A 26,593-nucleotide genomic window follows, 5' to 3' on the forward strand; every position below is an offset into this window, starting at 1 on the left:
TTGTGATAAAATTATTTACATACTTCTCTGATCTCTTTTTATAAAAAATAATTTTCTGTGAAGATTATTTGAGTTCTTATTTTTAGTTTGATCTTTCAGAATTATTTTGTGATATTTGCTTAGAATGAATGTGGTTGTAATAAATGTATAGTGCAGTGGTAAGTTGGTCTATTTTGATATTGTGATCAAGGATAAAGGGTTAGGTTTATTAACTTTAGGCCTCCCCCCCCCCCCCCTCCACACACAAGAAAAAACTACCACAAAAGCATTCAATTTCTCTTGAATTTTATTTCTAGAAAGTTCTGTTTATAAACATGACAACTAAAAAAGATGTTATGCTCTTTCATGTAAGGCATTCTTCCCCTGTAAATTCTGATAACAAAATTCCCAATTCACTGCTCTGTAAGCTGCCTGTTTTAAATACTAGATGTAAGTATACAAGATGAAATTTAATATGAAATCTTTCAATGAATCATTATCAGTATCTTGCAATAATTAATAATGATTATTCTAAATTAGATATGCTATATCAGTCCTTAAAGAATCCTTCAATTTTATTTTTTATATGGGGGGGGGGGGGCAAAAGTAGTAGGATATGGTTTTTGAAAGATGTTTGAATTTCAAATAATTTTTTTACAAATTTAAATCATTAACAAAGCCAAGATCATAACAGTCTACAAACTTTTACTCCTGATATAAATTTGTCATAACAGACAATTCAAGTTGAATCATAGATGGTCTGGGTCGGAATCTGAGGATTCTGTTTCTCTGCAGTACGTATGCATTCAAAAGTTCTGTGGTTGGATACTAGCAGTACTCTGAGTGCAAGAGACTGGAGATTCTCCCTTCCCTTCAATGCAGTGCTTAATATTTTTAAAAGGATTGGTGCTATCAAGTGGCTGCTTAAGCCACCTTGGTTTATTTTTAGTTGGGACTGATCACCCCAGAGAGAAGGACAACAAATTAAGATTGGTAAGCTCTTCGGGTGCTCAATGTAATCATTTCATACCTTATATACCGTAGAGTCTTGAACGTTTGAGGTTCCTCTTAATCTAAGGTGCTTCATTTATATTTTAATTTATCTTTTTTAGTAGCTCAAGATTTGATTTTCATTAAAATCTGAAAGTAGAACTCTTTTGCTGCTGTAAAAATTATTGACTTTTGCATAGTAACTATTAAAAATGCATTGAGAGGTTGGTTATATTTTGCAAGCACATCAATAGATATGGATATCGAGAAAATTTTTTTTGTAAACGTTTGTTTAGATGCAACTAAAGGAAAAATTTATTTTGAAATTTGAGTGAGGAATTTTTTGTGAAGGCAATAGTTCCTTTTCTTTGTACAAGGAAGTAAAAGGCACTCCATTGTATGTCTTCTGAGTAGTGTAAATATCTAGAAGAATTTTCCGGATATCCCAAGTTTTCAGTAATATGAGGTGAGGTAAGCTCCAAGTACCTCGGTTTTTCGAGACTGCACTGTATACTTCAAAAAAAAAAAAAATCCCATATTGAGTCGCCCACATATGCCATCAAATTCATTGTTTGTCTTGAGTTGTTATTGATGAATAAATAATAAAAAGGTACAAAGAATCGGCTGAGTTATATTTGAACTTAATGATTTTGTCTGTTTTTTTTTTCTTTCATCTTCTAAAATTGTACTTTTTTTTCCTTCCAAAAATTAGAAGTGAAAAGCCCAGTAGTTGATATTTACTAAGTTTTTAGTATGTTTTTCCATTTTATTGCATTCACATCTGATCAGTTCTTTCTTGGCACTTTTTGGAACTCTGAAGTTGAATGAAACTGCACCATTTCCTTTCTATATTTGTGTTTTATTCTTTTTTATTTGTATATTTATTTTAGATTATTTATCTTCTTTAAAATTAAACTAAATTTTTATTTATTTTAATTTATGATTAGTTGTAGATGTAGTATGTTTTTGTTTCAGTGATGGCATAAATGTTTTCCATGGCTTTGTTTTCTTGAGAAATCATGAATGAAATGTAAAAGACACAACCAGTTTTACCTGTCCCAGGTCTATTCTTTGGCTTCGTAGTGTAGAATTTTTCCCTGTTAAACTTATACATCAAAAGCTATGAATCGATCAAAGAAACTTTAGTGGAAGTATCCTTATGATAAGGTTGTGTATTGAATTCAGAGGTATTTGGCCAGTAAAAACTTTTGATACTTTTAAAAAATCAAGTATGGTTAGAATTATTTTTGTAATTTACCAGTTGAAATTGTGTTTATATGCTGATGCAAAGTATTTTATATCATGTTGAATAAAACTTTGGACTAAGAAAAAGTAAATGCAGCGCAATTACTTTGTTTCTAATCTGTGTATTGTTGATTTGATGTTTTGGACACTTTCTTTTTTATAAGCAAGTATACTTCAAAACATTTATATAAAATTTTTAAATCTCTTATCTTTATCATTATACAAAATATTTTGAAATTCTATAATAGTTTCCTTTTTTTTTATCTCCAGTATATTCCAGTATTCCATCTTATCTCCAGTTAGTAATTTTCTCTTTAAATCTGGAATTTTATCGCTCCCAAAATGACTGTGAGTTGTATACTACTTTATCATTGAAGCCTGAATAGCTTCTAAGCATTTTATATTGTATATTGAATTTGAATGTTTTCTAGACCAATGTCAAATATTTTTTGAAAATTCATTTATTTTATCATGTTTATATTTATGCGAACAGAAGGGTTTTACTTGTTTTATATGCCCATTTTTTACTTAGCTTGTGCTTTCTTTTGTTTTAAACTTATTAGTAATAAAAAAAATACTGCATATCCATATAAAATTCTCATTGGTTAGAAGAATAATTTTAATGTTATTCAATGTGTGATAACATATTAAAGTCAACGTATAAGTTCAGAATAAATAAGTGGTTAAAAATAATCTTGAATAATTGCTGATTTTGTGTATTTTTCAACATTAACACTATTTTTTACTTGGCAAAGTGACACGTTTTTCCTTTAGAAAATTTTATTTAATAACCTTTCCATTGCATCGGCTGTTGTGGCTGACTTTTTCCAATAATGCTAGTTATTACAAAAGACCCTTGTTTTACACGGGTTTTATTTTATATTAGGTTTTGATTGTATGCAATTTGAGATTTGACACCTTTTTTTTATTTCTTGTGGGTAAGTTTTGATTTTACATGGATGCAGCAATGCAAACATATAAAACTTTCCCCACTTTCAGAATTCACTCCTGAGATTGCAGATTACTCTTAATAAACAGAATTTCAGAGTGCTAATAATCGAGCTTGGGCCGCTGGAGATGTTTTATGCGATTGGTTCCAGAGCTCTTTCCTGAAGTTCAGTTATTGAACTCACACAAAGACTATCAAACTAGCTCCTTTTTATAAACACTAAATAAATTAATGTGGTCTTTATGCTGTTGTGTATATGTATCGATATAAGTAGGACATTAAACTTATTATGTAATTAGTCATCCCTAGAATGAAGTTTTTTTTATCTATGGAACCTAACCCTTATTTTAACACTACTATTAAGTCTTAATTTACCCGGCTTTGATTGCTGCATTTCCGTGGAACGCAGCCCCCGTGTAAAACAAGGGTCCACTGTATTTGAAAATACTTAGTTTTTTTTGCCCTAATTTTTTAAGTTGTTTTTTTGAAACCTTTTAGTATTGTTCTTTTCCATTTCACCATCTTTTCTGTAATAAGCTATATAGAAGCCCATTGATTTCTAGTAGGATGGTGTGCTTGATATGACAATCACTGCTATCATTATTGTTAGCAAAACTGCCTTTTCCTTGAAATGCAGCAAGATAGTAGTGCTATAAACCCCTATTTCTCTATAGCAGAAAAATCACTAAAATGAGGAGCACAGTGCATTGCACAATCTATAATGTTTAATGAATTCTTTTTTTTTTTAAATTTTCGAAAACAAATATGAAAATGAAATTACGAGCATTTAAATTCTAAGGCTCTAAAATTGTAGAAAGAAACAAAACTCAATTTCACTTTTTGAAAGAAGAAACAATTATAAGATGTCTGTTATTTATACCATGACTTTTCATTGCAGAAAACCCATTATTGCTCCCACAAATATTCCGTAAAATTTGATTTTTTTTGTGACAAACTTGCAACACTAACCATTATTTAAAGCAGTGCTTCTCAACCGGTGGGTGTGGCTTGGCACATTATATGTGCTACGACAAGATCCTTGATGTACCGCGGTAGTTTCGGAGTTGTAGAAAAAGGAAAAACAGAATGGTGTATTTTACCTGTGCAAAGGATCAGATATAATTTTGCTAGTTTAATTAATTGTCAAATTACACTGAAAACTGCATACCTACAGTGAAAAATTAATTTTTTTCAGCATGAAAAGAAGTCATACAGGGAACAATAGGTTCTGATGCAATGTATGAGATGGTCAGAGTGCCAGTTCCAGATCAAGTTACCAGGCAAAAGGCGATGAATTAATGACATGAGGGGGGGGGGGGGTGACATTTAAAAAACATTGGCTGATGAACTACAAGAAGCTGGAAAACTTTTAGTTCAAGCTGATGGAGGAACAGACTTACTAATGAGGACAACTTTCAAAATAATTACATTTTCTGCATAGAACTTTCTCAGCTTGCAACTAGTGATGAATTATTTCGTGCTGCAGATAAATAAATAGAAAGCAACGGGATCCAATGTTACAACTGCCAAAGCACTTGCAAAGATGGAGCAGTTGCAATTATGGGAAATGATGGAGAGTTTATATTTAATGCAAAAAATCTAAATCCAAGTGTCCTTGGATTTAGATCCATCAGTTTTCCCCATCCTGAACCTCTCCTGGAAAACAATATGCCAGATTAGCCAATCAAGATTACTTAATTCTCATATTTTTATTGCACTTTCTGAAGAGTGGGGGCATATTACCACTCCCTACTTCTTCACAAGAGAGATCACTGGCTTTTAAGAAGCAAGTTCCAGCCAAGAGTTTTTGAGTTGTTTGAGGAGGTACTAATTTCTGATGTTTCACTACAAAACAAAACCTACTAATTAGTTACAACACAAATATTGTCTGATAAAACAAACATACATGGCTGATATTTTTGAGAATCTTGGCAAACTGAATCAAAGAATCCAGGGGCATAGAAAGATTCTGTTTATATGTATGGATAGGCTAAACGGTTTCAAATAAAAAATTCAGCTGTGGAGAAAGGAATTAGAACTTGGCTCATAGGGTTTCCAATCCCACATTAGATTAAGCGGAATTGATCCCGCGGAATTTAGGGCAAAATCCCAATCCCGCAAATTTTTTCCATTCAAAAATTTTCCAACTTTTGCCGCTCATAAACGAGTAAAAGTGCATTGTTGATTGCCGCTGGAGTAGCCTGAATGCAATGTTGAAGCACTTTGTAAGCTTAAAGAATACACTCAAAACCACCTTTACTTCCAAAAACTCACCTTTAACTTCCAAAATGTGCACAATATTTTACTCCGAAGAAGAAAGCAGTGAAAAACCTGACATTATTTTTATTGGGCATAACTTTAAAAGAGGCAACAGAAACTTGGATAAAAAACACAATATAATTCAAATGACAGCGCAGTAAATTAAGCTGCTCAAGTTTTTGAATGTATCTTTAAAGTGAGAGGTAAAATTAGCGAAGTTATCGAAAAACTTTTACTGAGACTGCGACTTAGTGTAATTAAGTGGCACTCACCCCATGCTGTAATGAACCAAATGCACTAATACAATGACAAACGAATGAAGCCACAAGTGTATTTTAATTATGAATATTAATGAAGCCACAACAGTGTGTATTCTCAATGCAAGTTAAATTGGATACAGCAAAACACATATCCTGTAGACATCGTTTCTGTCTGAAATTTGAAGTTTTTGAGCAAAAACCAAGCTAAAAAGAAAAATCTACTTCAAAAGATAAAGTTAATGAGGATCTTTTGCTTAATGACCTGTCATTTAATCTCAGTAAAAACCAACTGCACTGCAGCCACATCACGCATTTTCATCGAACGCATTATTTTTTGTGAGAAAATCCTTTCTTATTCCGTAGGAGCAAGCTTTGTTAAAACGCATTGAACTTTTTAGGGTTTACTTTTACGTACCAAGCAACAATTTCTAATTGGGATCTGACTTTGTTGTGCTCTACAATTGGTGTATGGTCGGGAAAACTCAAGTAACAAAAGCAGTCCCTCCTAAAAAGCACAACTTTTTCTATTTGACATTAAAATTAATTTTTAGAAGAATAATTTCAGTCCCACGGGATGGTCTTCTTACAATCCCGCGGGGCTGAATTTGGTGCAGGATTGAAAACCCTAGTGGCTGACTGGACATGTTCAAACGGATCAGCTACACATATCAGGAAAGAAAATCTTTTGAATGTGGTGGCGGAACATTTGGCCATGATTCTAAACAAAGTTTAAGCACTACTTCTAGTTGACTAGCATGGAAGAATACGACTAGAAGAATTTCCTCTGCTCTGGCAAGAGGTCTAAATTTCAATGTAAAAAAACATTTTTTTAATTTTGCGGCTGTTGAGGTTGGTAGAGATTAAAAATTTAGTCTTTAATGATAAGGTCTCTAAGCATGTAAGAACAATTTCGATTTAAAATGTTTTTATACTGTTACAAAAACTCTCTGGGAAATTTGCAAAAAATTAAAACTGCATTTAGGACATTGAGTTCTATTTGTTGAGGAAAAATTATAAAATCACTTATAAAACTTGTTAACTGTGCATTATTAAAACTACAAAGTGTACTTTTTCGAACAGTTGATGGAATCAATGACATTGATACCTTTTTGGCAAGTATCTTTGTGCACGAAGGAATTCCCACGCATGCTTATCTACGTCTCTAACAGAATGGTTGGTTTTTTATTCTAAACCAGGATAGAGTACATACATTAATAAATTTGACCAAAATTTGAAATTTAGTTGGTGGTTTTATAGTAGAAGTGTACACAATCTCAATATTCTATTAGCTGTTCAGACAGAGAGAGACATATTTAGCGCACCCAGATTGTGGTTAGGAAGATAAGAAGAGCATATGCCTTACTTCATGGCATGTGATATTAGTAATAAATATCTTTTGGTCTTTACCCAACATCGTCAGATCAACTTGCATTCTAATGGCTTAAAACAACTATGAGACACTTTTCAGAGTCGTACAGCCTTTTTTAAATTTTACTGTAGTAAGATTTGGAGTCTGACGTTTAACCATTAACAATTGGAGGAGATGCCGCAATGAAAGTTCGTTAAGATGTAAAAGGAAAACAGCCCATTGGAGGGGTCTGCGAAGCTTTTGCTGCAATTTTGACGAATGATTCCAGCTTTTAATGTAGTGAATTGAAAGTATTTTGAAGTATGCATTAGCAGATACAACAGACAACTGATAAGAAAGTCACGTGGTTTCACAAATATTTAAACCACGTGACTTTCTTATCATTTTCTTAGTATAAACAAAGAAATAGAGCCTACTTCAGTTCAGAACAGGCCGCTTATTTCAATATTTTCAGAGGGGGGGGGGGGGCGTGAAATCGATGAAATTTTATTAAAAACTACAAAACCATGCCCACTTATATGTAAAAACGTTAGTTTTTTTAAAATAAGGGAGGGGCATTGACTTCCTTCACCCTAACAGAGAAAGAAAACACCTGGATCTAGGGGTGGTCTTATACCATTGATGTGATTAAAAATTCGAAGTATTGCAGCGTATTAGGTATGACCTCTTGCTAGAACAGAAAAAAATAACTCACAGGCTTGAAATTTTAAGAGTAGTTTGTGTTAGGAAGTTAAAAAGTTACCGCACCAGGGCTTATAGTTCAATGGAATTTAAAATATTTTGTAAATTTTCTCTTTATTTGATCTTTTTCTAAAAATCTCAAAAATTCAAGTCTTGTCAGAGCAGAATACTAATTCAGAGTCACAAAATTTTACACAGGAATCATTGTTAGCAGGGTTGCCAACTGCTCCACACTTTGCGGAGTTTCTCCACAAAAATGGCAAAATTCTACGGCTCCACAAAGTTCTTTTGCTCCGCACTTCCTGGGCCGGAAGTTTTCAAGCTTAAATTTTGCTATTTTATCATAACAAACGTGTAAATATGGGACATTGAAGATGCTTTTACTCAAAAATTGAAATAGTGTTTCAAACTGTTTTATAATTTTTATATTCTTGCTTAAAGCTATGAAACAATTTTAGACAAGTGGTTTTAGTTCTTTTATTGAGTTTTATTCAAAGTACGGAACTGCTCCGCAAAATTATTCTTTCTTTCGAAGAATATTACTGATCTAATGAAACATATATCGAATGTACGTGATTATGTTGTGCAGAGGGATCACCTGCAACTTTTTTTAATGAACGAAGTCATTCAAATGAATGAGTTAAATGTACGGATCAAAAGAATGAACGATCCTCTGATGAACAGATCATTAAAAAGAACAACATTGCCCACCTCTAATACAAAACCAGTTTACGTCGGACCTTCACCAACAACCCTGCACCAGGAGAAGATGTAGAATGTTTTCGAATTCGAGTCCCGAAAGTTCCTTTTCGGGATTTGACAGCTGTAGAAATAAAACGAAAAAAACTCGGCAATCTTTTCAGTGCGGTGAATTCGTTTTATTAAAAAATTGTATGAAGAAAACTTTAGAAGTGTATAGAGTTCAAAAATTTCACTTTCACTATGAAATGTTTGATATAAATTCCAAAAAGGCCTTTGTCAATTCTTCTGGGCAGTCAGCAGAAATATGATGTGTTGCTCCTTCAATTGGCACCAATTCAGCATTAGGAAAGTGCTTCTTAATCTGAGGTTCATTTGCTGGTCTGAAGAAGTAAGGTAAATATTGTAGAATACTTTGATTTTGAATTACTACTGTTTATAGCAGGGGTTCCTAAATTAGGGCACCCCTATAAATATAATTTAATTTATACATTTAATTTTTTTACACCCCTATTAATATAACAAGGACTAAATTATATGGCACCCATGGATTTCACAATGTATATATAAGATTAGACTAGGGTGCCGTGAGGAAATTCAAAGTCTTCAAAGGATGCCGCGGAACGGAAAAGTTTGGGAACCCCTTAGACCATTGAGAGACTTGTCTCAATGATCTAAGGGGAACCCTTGGTTTATTGTAATGAATAAAGTAATGAAGATGATGGAGCTGTTTTGGAGTTAGGTTCCATGAATGTTAAGTTCCATTACAGTCAACACAAAGATATTGTTTTCATTTCAGAATCTCAAGGCGGACAATCTATTCTACTCTTCTTTGTTACTTCAACAAAGAGTCGAGAATCTTTTGCATTTTTATTTTACACTAGTAGTACCCGCACGGCTTTGCCCGTAGTTGAAAATTAAAAGGGCATTCGGTTCGCCTGTATATTTACAAATAATGGATGACGAATTTCTCGCCAATTGGCTATGTTCATTCGCTCTCCCATTCCACGCCATGATAATTTCGTTATTTACTCGTCCATCTTATGATAATTTTGCTCCGGAAAATGTTCTTAAAATTGAAATAGAAAAAAGAACAAAATCGAATTTTTGAAAAATAGCTTCGAGGTGCACACCCCCCTGCTACAAACTAACTTTGTGCCAAATTTCATGAAAATTGGCCGAACGGTCTAGGCGTTATGCGTTTCACAGAGATCCAAACATCCTACAGACATCCAGACAGATAGACTTTGAGCTTTATTATTAGTAAAGATTTCGAGTAAATAGAATTTCTTTTCTAAATTTTCAATCGAAGTAAAAGCATGAATGAGTTGAAAATTAGAATTATGACTACATTAAAATCCATGACTTTTGATTAGTTATGAATACGGGGTCTTTTATATCTAGATTGTAATTATGATTAAAATTTCACAAAAAATATAATCTACTAATACGCTGATTGCAACTATTTAATCGGAATTACTGTGAAACAACGGATAAACATTTTCTTAAGTATTCAAAATGCGTTCAGCACCCCTTAAAACGTGGTAAGCCGTCATCATTCAAAATTCCAAAATTTCAAAAATACCATGTTTTATTCTGTTAACTTTATTTAACCAGCAGCTTCGTTCTATTCACATATTTTAACGTTACTCATACACAAAGCAACTACAGGGTGTCCAGCAAAGGACTACCTGGTTTCAAAATTAAATATCTCGAAAACAAAGGACGGTATTGGAATAAAATAAACGGTATGTTTATTGTGAAATCCATAGAAATCATGTACAGGAACTTGTAAATTAGTTTTATAAAGTTCCAACAGGTGGCGCTGCACGCTGTAATTGCAATAAAAGTCTGCCTGAATAGTGCTGCGAAGAGGTTGGACGATAATTTCTAGCGTATATGTAAGCATATCTGAGAGACTAAACTGTTGCTGAAACAACAAGCCTCTTCACAGCACTATTTATGGAGACTTCTATTGCAATTATATTGTGCAGCGCCACCTATTGGCTGTTTTTTAAACTAATTCCTGTATATGATTTTTAAGGGTTTCACAGTAAACATACAGTTTATTTTATTCCAATATCGTCCTTGGTTTTCGAGATATTTAATTTTGAAACCAGGGAGTCTTTTGCTGGACACATTGTATTCTCTCTAATTATAGCTTAACTGTTGAAAAGTATTCATAAACCAATAATTACTTATATACTTACACTGGCAAATGTGATAACGTTCCATAAATGAAACACGCTGGTCCATTAAAAGTGCCTTCAGGTTCTGACGTCAAGTTATCCGGATCACTAAGAGCTTTAATTATTCCCATGTAATTGCTTTTGAAGTCCCATCGACCGTTTTCATCGCGCCTGAGTCTTAAATAGTCCGGACCAGTGTCTCTCTTCTTTATTTGTCTTCTCTAAAACAAAAATGTTCTTCCTTAGTCATTAGTGCTTTCCTAAAACAGTTCAATTGTACAAAAATGTATTGGAATTTTGCATGTTTTAACAGTATTTGTTCTCAGGGCCCGAATAACCTCTGAAGTTAGAGGAAGCTAAGTCTCAATTCAGGGCCCTTCACCTTTTGCTTTCAAGTTATAGTTCTTAAAAACTCTATGCACATTTTGAAACAAAACTCACTGATGCTACATGTATTATTTTCAAAAACGGCAAAGCAGACTTCCAGTTTAAGTTAATTCCCCCCCCCCCCCCAGATACATTGAACCTTTGTACATTACATATTTTTGTACTCCCATTCGCAGCAGATAAGACTGGTTAGGTATTGTTTCAGATTTATCATTTCATAAAATAATTTATCTAATGTGATAAAAGTATAGTTCGAAGTTTTTAAGTCATTTTGGGGCCCCCTGTTAATTCTGAGGGGAAGCTCAAGCTTCCTGAGCCTTTTGGGTAATCAGGCATTGTTTGTTGTTATTGTTAACAAATTGCTAAAACGCGTAGAAGGCCCGATCTTGTTTAGATCAGATAGGAAGGACTATTTTCTTTGCTTACGAAGAATGGAACAAACTCTCAAAATTCGTGTGGAAAAAAGAAAAGTATGTTTGATAAAGGGGCTACGTATTAGTTTCTCTCCATTTGCAGATAAATGCATTTTTAAGAGCTGTTATCCATTCTTTCATGTTGCACCTCTGTGACCTCGTAGCCATTTTGGCGGGAATGGAGTTTAGTCTCTGAAATTGATAGAATGAGCAAAAAAAAAAAAAAAAAAAAGCATATAACGAGAAAAATCTTTTATTTTCAAAACGTTTAATTTGTAATTAATTCTTTAAATGTCCGATTTTTCAAACAAGGTATGGTCTCCATGACGTCGCAAATGAACAACTTTGGCGCGTACTCCGCTGTCGTGCTGAACACTTTCGCTTGCTGCCTACTGCGTTTTCACGATATGATAATTCAGAAGCGAATTAAATATTGAGCTCTACGCTTGCTATCAACCATATTGTGGCCAGTATATACATGTAAGTAAAGATGCGAATTAAATATTACGCTCTGCTCTGATGGCATCAGTGAATGGCATTGCATCACTTGAAATTCATTTGCAGAAGCGTAAAAAATAAAATTGAAACTGCGCGTACCCTTTAAAATAATTTTTAAAAATTATTAAACTTTGGCAAATTATTTTAAAATATTCAAATCCCATGTTCCATGCATGCTCTTACTAACGTACAAGAATTCAACAGAATGCTACGTTTATTTCGAGTTCTTTTGCGTGCTGTGTAGTATTACTGAACAGTCAAATCACTTTATTATAAGTTTTATAAAATGCATTTTTATTATTCTTCAGTACGACAAAGAAGGGTAAAGGATTCATTCTCTCCATCCTGCCGATCAAGTTGGCAAAGCCCTTGGAAAAAAGTATTTAAATTCGTCATTACATAACACCTATCATCTTGTTTATTGATAAGTGTGTGTATGAATCTAAGTATCTATCTATGTCACTCTATCTTCATCTGAATGCCAGAGAATTAACGATCGAGCCAGGTATTGATAGATTCGAAATTTCTCGGACATCATATTTGGGTAACTTTTGTTTTTCTATGACTTTAAATAGCGAAAATATTAATTAAAATATCCATTCTCAAAGACGGACAGTTATTGGCAGCGTGCCAATTTCTCCTACTGAAATTTTCCTTCCCAAATCCGCCTTTTGCCTCAGCAAAAGTATGGCCTCTTTTTAGAGAGACTTATAATTTCTCTCTCTCTCTCTTTTTTCCTTAAAGCTGAAGTGTTTCGATCTTTGAATGGTTCCTGTTAATGATGAAGTGAAGGCGTGCGGAATAAAATGACTCAAGAAGTGCATCTGGCCGAAAATTAATGCACTGCTCACTAATTAGTGTATCGGTATGGCCGCATTTGGCAAAAAGGAGTGAAGCCCCTTAAGTACACTGCTTTTGGGCGGTGTACAACACCAATCCGCAGCAGCTAGGTTGGACGAGCCACCGTAAGTGGCATGAAGGGGACGGAGCCCCCGAAGTACACTGCAAAAGGCTGTGTACACCATTCCGTCGTAGGTGGCAAATCTATCCCACCTGGCAACTAGTTGTAATTAAATTACGAAGCAAACCCATTCACTGACACTGGCAACTTTTTGATGCTAAAAATATCGGCCATAACAATTGGGAAGTGGAAAGTTCATTTTAAAATAAATACAGCAGGGTAACGTAGGGCAACATGAAGTAGTAAAATATTTACTTTATTTTTAGCGGCATCTATCCGGTAATATTTTAACTATGTAGCAGCACTTGTCTATTTCATTCAGGAAAAAGTTAACTCTGAAGATCAAAGCATATAATAATACATGCAACAATCACATTGCAATATTGTTTTCTAAATCAAAATTAATTATTTTTTTAAGTGATAAAAATGTTTTTAACCTTTTAATTATTAATTGAGACCAACTAATAGTTGGTGAAGCATTTGTTTATTTATTATTTAGCTTATTTTTATTAAAACTGTTTTGTACAAATAAACAACCATGCAGGGCAAAGCGAAATAGTTACTTTCGTTTACTCTTATTCAATTATTTATTAAACCACTTGCGAATTTATTTATTAAGTAGATAATTTATATTCCTACGTTTAATAATTCACTCATTTATTCATTTGTTTATTTTTTCAATACATTAATTAATTGATTTATTGATTTAGTCGTTTATTTTTCCGTTATATCTTTTCATTTATTCATTCATTCTTTGATTTACTCATTTCGAACATATTTTTAATATCTAAATCTTACCACTATTATATATGCGAAAGTTTGTCTGTATAAATGTTTGTTACTCTTTCACGCAAAAACTACTGAACGGATTTTGATGAATTTTTACAATAACATAGCTTATGCATCAGAATAACACATAGGATATGTTTCGTCACGTTATGGGGGGCAAAACCCCCATAGGGGGCAATAATGCACAATTTTCATACAAATTCTCTAATATTGGGGTGAGAAAATACTTGCACATCTTAACATTATATGTCCATCGAAAGCTCTGATTTTTCTGCTGAAGATGGCACCTGTTCGAAATTTCTAAGTAGAATAAAAAACGAGTTATAAGCTTTTTAGTTCCATGTTTGAAGGCTTTCATTAAATCAATATAGTATTTAGTGTATCATCTCAACTCCGTGTCGATAGCGATAATGATATTGTTGACTATTTTTGCTTTTCGTCTGACTGTTGAAGGCTTTTCTCAAATTATATATTAAAGTAAGGTATTTGCACAAGATGGAATAAAAAATACATGGATTTGGGTGATTATTTTCCAGTTTAGCGCACCTTAGAGGCAATTAATGGGTTTTTTATTTTATATTTTTTTTTTTATTTGTGGTGATTTGGATATTTGTTTGTGTTGATCGACCAGCAGGAATCTCTTTTTGCGAAATCATTTCAATAGCTAAGGCATTAGACATTTTTTTTCAATTGTCGCTGTTTTTGAAGGTAAAGACTATGCAATGTTTTTTCTGGGACGAGTGTTCAAAAGTCTTGGCGCTACAGCTATTACAAAATTTGCATTAAAATGTGAAAATTTCGCCAAATTAATTTTTGTTAAAAGATCATTAAATGCTATGTGTCAGGTATTGAAGTTAAAATTAATCCGCCAAATTAGTGAAACAACACGCTTAAATGAGATTAAAACTACTAATCAAATGTAAATTAATTCGCCAAATCTTTTCTTTTTTTATCTCCATTCTCACCAGGCGACTACTTTAGTGCATTGGCGAATTATTGTAAATTGTTATGAAACTTTTAAACTTTCTTTTTTTTGTGAGTGTGTTTTTAAGGATAAATGATGCTAATTAGGATTTTGCGGTATAAATGTCCCTACTTTAATGGCAACAATGGCGAAACTGTGGACAAGCCATTTTTTTGGTAACTATTTGACCTCTGCCTGTGTTGACCATGAACTTGAATCGATTGAAAAAAACTACATCAACGTGAGCGAAGCCGCGGGTAAAAGCTAGTAGAAAATATTTCCTCACAAATTATTTAATTTTTCTTTTTGCCATAAGGAAAAGAAGAAAAAAAAACGAATTGTTGCAACATTTTTTGGAAGGTACAAATTAACTGCCGAGCATAAAACAAAATAACGTGTCATTGCAGGTTTTATTATAAAATACATCTTTAAAATTAATGATAAATCTTTCTGTATATAACTTTCAAAACAAAATTTCCAATTTGGTCAGTTTGAAAAAGGTAAATTATCTATTTCACTTTGCTCCGCATTCCCCTATATAATTTAAACGAAAGTATATTTTGCCAGGTTACATAGTTTTTGTGTGATCTGCTCTAATATATTCTGAAATATATTTGACCAGTGCTATTGGAGTTCTATTATTTAACTGCGTCATAGATTTTGCTAGAATGTTAGTACGTATTACTTTTTGCAGTGGGAGCAAAAGTCTTTTCTAGAGTAATAGGGCATTGCTCATAAAACAAACCAAATAATTTAAATAATAGTTGCTGATTTTAATAAAAGAACGTACTATGTTTTCTGAAGCCGTTTTTGCTATTTCTTGCAGAAAGTCTCTATATAATGAAACGGCTTGACTTTCATCAACTTTTACTGGTATTTTTTGAACAAATTCACGACTTTTATGTAACATTGACTTCAGGAACTTCAATCTGTCATTGGGTAGTTTTCCAACAATCATATCTTCTACAATCAATGCTTCAACTTTTTCAGACTGAAAAAAGATAAAAAGACTTAAGAGCAACTTATATCATTTTTCAGGACATTAGCATACGAATTAAAATAAGTTCAGCACATTTTTTTCTGGACTTGATGAGTTAGATTTTTTTTAAATTAAAGACTAAAAAACTTTTTTTTTTTTGGAAAAAGTTAACAAAATCATCAATCAATAAGTTACAATATTGGGTAGACCTAAAAGTTTCAGCTAATTCATTATTTAACACATAAAAGTTAGAATCTGATTTGATTTACACTCACACTTGTTTTTGTGGGATCTTTTTTTTTTTTTTTTTTTTTTTTTTTTTTGTGCGATTTTTTTCCCCGTGGTATATGAAAATTTTAATCAGATTGGGAATCAATTGATGAAATTATTCATAAAACGACAGTGTCACCTCGATGAGAGGTCACTGTGACCTCCCAAAAATTTCCTTATTCGGGAAATTTTGTCTGATGATTCCGCAAAACCGTGAAGTTTTGAACGATTTATGCGCTTTTTATGTGGCTCCTATCCGTCGCACAAGAACCAGTTTGAGTGTAATCAAATTGAGTGATAGATAAAATGTTTGGAAATTAAAGTGTCAAATAATATGATCAGTTCATCGAAATGAAATTTCTACACTTAAATGACAAAATGCATCACTTTTCGTTCACGTGTGAACTCCTAATGTATTTTATAACATTACTGAGGATGTCAATGCAGTTTATTATGAGTTTTAAGTCTTCAATTTTTCTCTAATCGACAATCTTTATATATTAATATGCAAGCTGTTTTCTTTCGGTACCGATTCCTCCTCTGTTTGTGAACCGATTTCTTTCATTCTTTTTTTGTTCGGTAGCTACTGCCGAGTTTTAGTGTCATCAACAAGAATTTTTGAAATCGAACGCTAATTAACGGAGATATTAATAAAAAACGCATTTTCGTCCTAAATGGCTCTTTCTACGCGAACGGATGGTCCATTTTTTTCGAATTTGATATGGTTGGAAAGATCTTTAAAAAATACTCCTCACGAAAAAATTGTCAGGGCGCCCAAGGTCCAATAACCTAAATCCACTAGAAAAAAAGTTATACGCGTTTTTTAGTTAGCGAAACTCAAAAATTTTAATTTTATCACTTTTCCATTGTTGAAATTCATTGTTGGAAGCGTGAAGCATTAAGTTTTAATTCATTTTTAAACCGCTTTTTCTACACGAAAAATGCATTTTAGTGGTTTGAGCTTGGTATGGTTGGAAAGCTCGTGAAAACTACTTCTAAAAACGTTTACCCCCCCCGTTTACGGCAAAAAAAAAACGAAAACCCGCTAAGATAACTAGAAAATGAACTAGAAGCAATTAAAAATTAGTGAAAATTCATTTTTATTTGCTTTTTTCACGCGACATAGCGTGAAGAAATTGCTGGATAATTTATTAGGGTGTTGTCATTCCTCGCTTGAGCATAAAGAAATGAAATACTTGCATTTTTTTTTATTATTGAGGCTTTTTTGGGTAACTATGGGCATTAGAAATATTTTCATTTTGATTATGTTTTCGCGATTTTAATATTTAAATAAATCATTTTACGGAGTGATGGAGGGAGGGCTTTCAGTTTCGATAAAATTACCTTCTTCTCACAATAATACCTGCATTTGCTATCGCCAGCAACAAATCTGAAGGACACGTGGACAATTATGTTGCCGCGAGTAGATTTCGTTCATTTGACTGTTGAAAATTTTATATTTCTAACGGCAACGGTCATGCCTACTTTTACAAAGAATATTGTTTATACAGAAATTTTACGTATTAAAGGAGTTTTACGGTATCATTTCACTCAGGAAGACTTCCATAATTGTGAAATTGTCAAACTTTATCTATTGGTGCAAAAGTTTTGGCACCAAAATGCCAGCGCGAGAAATTTTTTTTTTTCATTCGTAAAAAAAAAGAGTAGAGAAATGTCTATTTGCAAGGAGCTGACTACGAATAAAGTCCCTCTTTAAGGTGGGGTTCATTAAATTGTAACCGTTCGTGACAAGGCGGAGGAAATAAATGACAAGAGGGACATACAATGGAGAAAATGTGACATCAAGCCTTTTTTTTTTTTTTGATAAGAAAGTTTATTAAAAACAGTATGACATGTGGCAACTGGCAAAGGGAACAGGGAGCATGGTGAATTGTAAAACTTTGTGACAAAGTGGAGAGGGGTTAAAAGTTTTAAAAAGTGCATTAGTCAGTTATTTCTTAAACCGTAAACATATCACAAAAACGAATTTTTTTTAAATAAAATTGCACTATTATTACGATGTCCAGTGTTTTTGAATGGACAATTTTTAATGTAGCAAGTATCATTCGTTCATTTGTCTGTTTGAAATTTTATATTTCTAATGGAAGAGGTCAAAGCAACTTAATCAATAATATTAAACTTTTTAAAGAAGTATTGTTCATGAAGTTTTACGTATAATCTGAGTTTTGCAACATCATTTCATTCGGGAAGATTTTGATAATTGGAAAATTGGAGCTCTTCATTTATTGGCGTCAAATTTTTGACACCGATTGCAGCGCGAGAAATGTTTTTTCTTTGCATACGTAAACAAAGAGTAAGGAAATATATATTTTCATACGGTTACCACAAAACAGGGGCTATCCACGAATGAAGTCTCGCTTTAAGGTGGGGCTCACGAAATAGTAAGTTTGTGACAAGGGAGAGGGCTCTTCATCTATTGCCGTCAAATTTTTGAGCCCAATTGCATTGCGAGAAATATATTTTCTTTGCATACGTAAGCAAAGAGTAGGGAAATACATATTTCCATACGGTTACCACAAAACAGGGGCTACGAATGAAGTCCCGCTTTAAGGTGGGGTTCACGAAATAATAAAAGTTTGTGACTAGGGAGAGGAAAGAAATGACAAGAGAGACATACAATCGAAGAATGTGACAACAAGCCTTTTTTTTAATAGGAACGTTTATGTAAACAGCGTGACATGTGACAAAAGGAAGAGGGGTATGGTTAACTGCGAAACTTTGACAAAGAGGGGAGAGGGTCGAAAATGTTGAAAAGTGTGACATCAGTTATGCACCGCCCTCAACCATAAACAAATCTCAAAGATGGCCTTTTTTTAAAACTGCACTTTTATTGCGACGTCCAGTGTTTTCGAATGGACAGTTATATGTTGCCACGAGTAGAGTTCGTTCATTTGATACTTAGAAATTTATATTTCTAATGACGAAGAAGCTACTTATTCAGTAATAGTAGACGTTTCATAAGTAATATTGTTCACACAGAAATTTTTCGTATAAAAAGAATTTTGATGCTTCATATCATACGGGAACATTTCGAAAACAATTGTATTATTGACGATTTTTATCCATTGGCGTCAATTTTTTTTGTTTCCAATGCCAGCGCAAAAAATGTCTTTCCTTTGCATACGTAAACAAAGAGATTTGCACAGGGTTAGCACAAAGCAACATGGTATCCAAAATAAAATTAATTAAGCCAAGAATTTGAGGGCCACACCATTTCTCAATGGGGATGTTTTTCTCAGTCAAAAGTACTACTTTTATTCACTGAATTTGAAAGAATAAGCAAAAGAAATAACGTGGAGCCAGAGAAACTTTTGTTTTCTCGACAGTTATTTTTTATTACTATTTCAAACGTTTGATTTTGGAATTAAAGCGTGATCTTTATGACGTTACAAGTGATATACTTTGGCGCGCTACTTCATTGCCGTGCTAAATGTTTACGCTTTGCTGTCAAACGCCTTTCCACGCTGTGATAACTTACGCTGTGCGCTAATGGCTTCAGTGAATGGCATTTTATCGCTTTTGATGCCATGTGCAGAAGCGCAAAAACTGAATTTCAATCTGCGCACGTTAAAAAATATTAAATTTTTAAAAATTATTTAAAAAATGGTTAAAACCCATGTTTTTAAGCTTGCTCTTTCAAAAAAAAAAAAAAAACACTTTAAAAATTTCGGAAACGACCCCATTACCGAAATATTCCTTTTCATCCATATACTTTGAGATTAATAGACAAAAATCAAGATTGGAATAAATTATTACCTTTTGTTATTGTGTGTACGTATAAAAATTGTATGTTTCCAGATATGCAGTAAACAAGAGTAAAAGTAGAAATAAAAATGTTGGGAATAGTTAAATTCATACAAGGTTTCTCAAATATTCATTTATGAATATGGTCGAATTTTGACCACTGGGCGAACACTAGTAAATAAATATTCGATATCAGCTTATATGTTGCATCTATAAATAAATACCATTCTTGCATTAAACCTTTCATTGTCTCAATTGCTCAAAAGTATCCAAAGTTTTTATTGACTCTTATAGTAGATCTTAACTTTTAAGTGAGTGTTAATTGGTATTGCGAATACATTTCGGTAATAAAATTAATATGACTTGTTAAATTTCAGTTATTTTGTAAGTTTTAAAATGTAATTTTCTTGTACATTATTACAACTTTACCAAGTGGAAAAGTCATCACGTAGAGCGCATGCCGAGTACAAGACTCCCTAGGGCTGCCCTCAATTATGCTTCTGAGGGCAGAAGAGACCGTGGCAGACCCCAAAAAAAGTGGATGGATCAATGAGGCCGGAACAGACATATTGCCTAATTCTTGGAGCAGTTGCTGCTGCTGATGATCATTATTATAACTTAAAAATATATTTGTGACATTTTATGCACGCATAGAATTAATTCTTCTTTATAAGCGCAACAACCTGTTGCAGGTCTTGGCTGCCTCGACAACTCGCTGCGACTCAAACGATACGCAGCAACTCGTTGCCAGTTTTTAATATTTAAAGTTTTTAAGCGATTTTCAACATCATCCATCCACCATCCTTAGGGTGGCTCAATTTTATTTTTTTTTTCGAGCTTATGTCCAGGACACCCTTTATTTTCTGTAGACTTAGTAACAGTATTATGATGTAAAAGTTTTAGCTTCTTACTCAAATTTCAAGAGGGTACTCAAAGACCCCTTAATTTAACATTAGCCGTTGTATACTGCCGTGTGCAGGTAAACGACAGTATCTGCAGAAATGTGTTTTTGAGATATTTGAAGAAACGCGTCTTGGATTTCATACCAACAATAGGGAAATGTTGTAATTAGACGTCTTTTCGCTCTTTTTTTCAGCGGAAACCGATTAAGCGAGCTTGTTCAGTAAAGCTTACGTACAACAGATGACAAAAATGCAAAAAAAAAAAAAAAAAATGAAAAACTTGAAGTTACTGCCCTTTACCTGCGCACGGCAGTATAGTATAAATCATGCTACAAGTTTAGAAACATTTAATTTTCCCAGTTGTTGTTTTTTTTTTTTTTTGTAAACCATTGTTTTAATGCAATGTACATGCATATCACCAGTGTACATTATAATATGTAGCATTGTTTTTTCAGTTTAATGTACTTTTTTAACCCCCCTCCCCATACGTATGAAGTTTGGGTGCGGCGGTTGAGCACCCTGTTTTAGTTGAAATAGAAAGATATAATAGGGAAGTTGCAACCTGTTAAATGTTCATATTTTGACTATTGGATATTGTTAATTGACCCTCAAAACTAAAAAATTCACCATCGCCGAATTTTAAAACACCGTGATTGATTTTTAATGAATTTTTAAAAATCCACGCGCAAAAGTGTGCTTATCTGAAACGTCACGATCTTACGTCACAGGGCACTCATAGGCAGCCTTCCACCGAAGATCCCTTGTTTTCGCTACGGACATTTTGAGCGCGCTGATTTTTTTATTTTTTAGAAATTCAATAATCCTTTTGAACATGCTATGGGGGCCGGATTCGTTAAAGCACAATCTAATAATCTTCCTCAAGTAATATCAATGATGGTATTCGAATATTTCCGAGAGGATGAGAGGTTTAATGTTCCAGAAACGCGAGGAGTTAAAAGCGAGGAGGTAAGCCTTACGTTTCGTCTTCGAAGTCAACTGCACGTCCTTCGGCTTCTCCCGCGGCGGAAGAGCGTATGACGTCACTTCCTGTGCCATTTGACGTCACAATCGCTTGAACTTTAAAAAATAATTTTAAAAAACTATTTATCGTATCGCAAAATTTTTTTCACCTATGATGTTCTTACATATCTATCATATAAAAATAAAATTGAAAAATCGAAAACTTCCCTATTCTTCCAGTATATTACTATCCACAAATCTAAAAATATTTAGGGGTGTCCCATTATCTAGGAGAAACTTTTTTACATGTAATTTTGAACCACCTTAACCATCCTATTTACCTTGAAAATGCACCCAAAAATCTTTGAATGAAAAGTGTTCACCATTTGTAAATTAAAAGACTGATACGTCGAAATATAGAATTAAAAAACGCTACAAACATGTTTTAGAGCTGCCTTTAAGGCTACTACTCCTCCCATACTGTGTCCAATAAGCACTGCTTTTTCAATCCTTTTTTCATCCATAAAATGTAACAAGTCGTCTGTTAGTATGTCAAAGTTGAATAAATCCGTCCATTCAGTATCTCCATGATTTCGTTGATCAACGACATATGCCTAAAAGGGGAGAGAAAAAAAAAATACTGATTTTGTTTTGACCGTTTTAAAATCTTCTGAAAGAATTCGTTTTCGAACCTTAGACATTTAGTTCGTCAATTTTAGACCCTCTTAAAACTAAAATTTTATTTTTCATGATTTGATATTCTAGTTCTGACTTTTACAAATGTGTGAAAGTATTATAATATTGTTTATGCTCTTCCCTTGAAGAAAATAACAATTGTAGATTCAAATAAATTCAAAGCTATTATAGTTGAATTATTTTTCAAAACATTTTACAGAAGGAAAAATCCATAGACGTTTCGTGGATCCCATATTCAGCTCATCTCCCTGTTTTAATTGGACTACCAACCATGTTTCAATGGTGAAAGTAAAATTCTAACTTTTGATTTCCTTTAAAATGCCTAACAAGATTCTACATGAATTTGGAAAATGTTAACTACATTGTTAGCTAGACATTAAAAGTAACTTCCCTTTGACGTTATTGCATAGTTACGAATCGCTAAATAAAAAGCAAAAAGGCTTAACTTAAAGGCTTCTCAAAAAGACATAACTAAAATTCCTAACTGATAGGCTTAACAAAAAGGTCCAATTAAAAGGCTTAGTTAAAAGGCTTAGATAAAATACTTAACTAAAAGACCTAACTTAGTTAAAAGTCTTAGTTAAACGGATTAACTAATAGGCCTAATTGAAAGGCACAACAAAAAGGCTTAACTTTCAAGCTTAGTTAGAAGGCTTAGCATAAAGGTTTAGCTAAAACGCTTAATTTAAAGGCTTCATTAAAAGGCCCAACAAAGGCTTAATTAAAAGGCTTAAATTTCAAGCCTAACTAAATGCTTAGTTAAAAGACTTCTCTAAAAGGCCCAACAAAGGCTTAATTAAAAGGCTTAAATGTCAATCTTAACTAGAAGTTTTAATTAAATTACTTAACTCAAAGGCTTAGTTAAAAGGCTTAGCTAGAAGGCTTAGTTAAATGGTTTAGCTAAAAGGTTTAACTAAAAGTCTGACTAAAAAGCTTAATTAAAAGGCTTAACAAAAGGCCTAACTAAAAGGCTTAGTAAAAATACTAAAAGGCCTAATCAAAAGGGTTAACTTTCTGTCTTAAAATATTTAAAACTTTCAGGCTTAGCTAAAAGACTTAATTAAAAGGCTTAGCTAAAAAGTTTGCTTAAAAGGCGCAACCAAAAGGCGTAACTAAAAAGGCCTAATTAAAAGGCTTAACTAAAAGGCTTAACTTTGAAGCTTAAAATCAAAAGATTAAGCTAAAAGGCTGAACTAAAAGGCGTAATTAAAAGGCTTAGTTGAAAGGCTTAACTAAAGGGCCTAACTAAAAGATTTTAATTAAAAGGCTTAGCTATAAAAGCCATGATTATCAGGCCTGAATCTCAGGCTTAACTAAAAGGCCTAACAAAAAGCCTTAATTTACAGGCTTAACTTTTAGGCCTTACTTTCAGACTTAACCACGGCCGCATTTGGAGCACTAGCGCTTTAAGGCGGTGACCATTGTTGAAATTCGAGGCAACAAAGACTTTTTTCGTCGAGTTATTGAGAGCGCAAACGCTTTCAATATCGGCGAAAACGTGTTTTTTTTTCCTTCACTTTTTTGCGGTGTACGTCGAGGGGCGCACCGAACTTAAATGTTTTAGAGGGCGGAAAATCCTAATTTGACGAATAGAACTCCAAATTTTGCTGATAAAGGCTGATAATTTTGCCGAACTCCAAATTTCGCCGAATGGATCTGCACATTTCGCCGAATAATGATAACTTGATCACATGGAATTCCAAATTTTGGTGAATCCAAATTTCGCCGAGTGGTACTCCAAATTCTGCAGAATGATAATAATTTTGCCGAAGACTAATGCTGCCGATTGATGGTAATTTTTTCGAATCCAAACTTTTGATGATAATTTTGCGGAATGAAACTCCAAACTTCGCCGAATGGAACTCCAAATTCTTCAGAATGATGATAATGTTGCGGAACCCAAATTTCCCCGAATGATGATAATTTTTCCGAATATAATTTCGAATTTTGTCGAATGATGATAATTTTGCCTAATCCAAATTCTGCCAAATGATAATAATTTTGCTGATTCCAAATTTCGCCGGATGATGATAATTTTGCCGAATTGAATTCCAAATTTCCGCTGAATGATGATAATTCTGCCGAATGACTTAAAATAAAGGATTAACTTTTTTAAATGCTTAACTTATCTTAAATGCTTAACTTTCAGGTTTAACTTAAAGGCTTCACTTTTAAGTTAAATTTCTAGGCTTCATTAAAATGTTTTTCAGGTTGAATTTCCATGCTTACTTAACTTAAAGCCTAACTTTCTGGCTGAATTTTCAGATTTAACTTTCAGGTTAACTTAAAGGCTTAATTTTCAAATTCAATTTTAAAGCTTAGGTTTTAGGTTTAACTAAAATTCTCAAGTAAAAGGCTTACATTAAGGCCTAACTCCCAGGCTTAACTTTAAGGTTTAACTTTAAAGCTTAAATTTCGAGTTAATTTTCCGGCTTAACGTAAACGCTTAACATTTAGGCTTAGTTGTCAGGCTTTACTTAAAGGCTTAACTTTTTTTCTCAACATTCAGGCTTAAGTTTCAGGCTTACTTTAAATTATTTACTGAAAGGTTTAACTAACTAGATGAATGACTTGCTGGATAGACTAGATATAGTTAGACGGTGTTGGATATGAGCTAAATAACCACCAGAATCTCTGGAGATCAGCAATCATGCGCAAAACTTCTACGTAAAGTAATAGTAAACAATGTCCTATAGAAGGAGCCGGGTCCACTGAAAATCGTTATATAAGTGAAAAAGGCGGAAGGCGCATAAAAGAGGAGGTTTATAAATGAGAGTTTACTTTCCACTGAAAGTCTTATTAGCAAATGCTTTTTGGTGTGTTGATGCAGATTCTATGCAAAGAATGTTTTCTAACACGTTAAAAATGGATTGAGGTTACGGATTTAGCTACCAAAGTTGCTGTCAACGCCTTTTATCAGATATATAACCACGTATCGTACCTATTAAAAACTCAGGAAACTTTTTATGGCAAATATTACTGTAAAATGGAGTGTTTACAATATACAAAAAAATTACAGTAAATTGTACTGAAAAACATAAACGATTGCAGCGACAATTGATACACCACATGACTTAGAGTGCAAAGCCCATAACACCGTATTTCCCCTCACTCGATGTTTCTCGACTCGTACGGTGGGCAGCAAAGCCGCCTGCCTATGCGATGATCCAGAGATCGAAACTTTCTGCTCTCATTTTGCTTTTTTTAACTCTCGTTTATCCTACCGTAAAATTTTACAGTAAAATAGGATTTTACGGTAAAAGTTGCTGGCAACATGAATGCCAGTAATTTTTATCGTAAAATTTCAGACTTAATTTTAACACTGTACTGGTCATTCGAGATACAGTACGCGTCTCACACGTCAGTAATTTTTTTACGAGGATCGATCCAGAAATGAAGTTCCCATCAATTTTACAAACAGATAAAAAATTTAATTCTCATAGAAATTTACATCGTTGGAAAGATGAAACTTTTCTCTATTTTTCTACATAATCGCCATCTTTTTCTACTCATTTTTGTAGCCGGTGCTTTAATGTCTGTATCCCAATGTCATAGAACTCCTCCGCGTAACCGTTGAGGAAACGTTTAACCTTTTCTTTGACTTTATCGTCACTACGGAAGCGTTGACCACTCAAGTGTTCCTTTAACTTGGGGAACAAGTGATAATCACTAGGCTTGAGGTCCGGACTGTAAGGTGGGTGGGACATGACAATCCACCCTAAGGCTGTCAAAAGTTCTAGGGTTTCATGTGGGAAACAGCGTTACACCAGCTGTCAGTCGTCCTTGCCTGCGATTCTAGATACAGGGTGTCCTGAAATAGACTGACAGTTTTCAAAAATGTGTAACAGGAAAACGGTTAATGATAAAAAAGTTATTTTTGCGGAAAATTCATGTAATGAGCCGTAGTTTTGTCCCCCTAGAGATCCAAATTCTAGTTCAAGAAATTTCCATTAGATGGCGCTGCAGATCATACTTCAAAGAAAGATAGAAAATTACATCATTGTTTTCCGAATAGTGTTTTAACTAAACACAATCACACAACAGTATTTTCAAACTGTCTACCACCGAATGCAACCACATGTCACAATCGGAGGAAAAAACCGGCGAATTTCAATCCTTCCTTTTTGAATTAAAGGCTTACTATCTGCAGCGCCATCTACTAAAAAAAAATTTTGAACTAAAATTTGGAATTCTGGAGAAAAAAAAAATTACGACCCACCACATGAATTTTCTGCAAGAATTGGTTTTATCATTAACCGTTTTAATGTTATAAATTTTTGAAATCAGTCAGTCTATTTCAGGACACCATGTAGCTCGCCTGAGTTTTCCTAGTGTTGCACAATAACTGTCTAAGTTGATAGTTGGGGAAGTTAAAGAAACAGTTTTGAG

The 26,593-nt window shown here is 33.4% G+C and overlaps 1 protein-coding gene across 1 annotated transcript in view; it reads right to left on the reverse strand.

The window, feature by feature from the left end:
* Positions 1 to 8,607: 8,607 nt before the first annotated feature.
* Positions 8,608 to 26,593, reverse strand: part of LOC129232232 (uncharacterized) — a 46,744-nt gene continuing 28,758 nt past the window's right edge. The window contains exons 9-12 of the mRNA XM_054866446.1: positions 21,949 to 22,122; positions 15,423 to 15,623; positions 10,642 to 10,841; positions 8,608 to 8,814 (exon numbers count right to left, since the gene is read on the reverse strand). Of these exons, the coding sequence (XP_054722421.1) occupies positions 8,673 to 8,814; positions 10,642 to 10,841; positions 15,423 to 15,623; positions 21,949 to 22,122 (717 nt within the window). The 3' untranslated portion in view covers positions 8,608 to 8,672. The remainder of the gene's footprint in view (positions 8,815 to 10,641; positions 10,842 to 15,422; positions 15,624 to 21,948; positions 22,123 to 26,593) is intronic.

Source organism: Uloborus diversus, unplaced genomic scaffold (assembly GCF_026930045.1).
Source record: "Uloborus diversus isolate 005 unplaced genomic scaffold, Udiv.v.3.1 scaffold_111, whole genome shotgun sequence".
Classification (NCBI taxonomy): Eukaryota; Metazoa; Arthropoda; class Arachnida; order Araneae; family Uloboridae; genus Uloborus; species Uloborus diversus.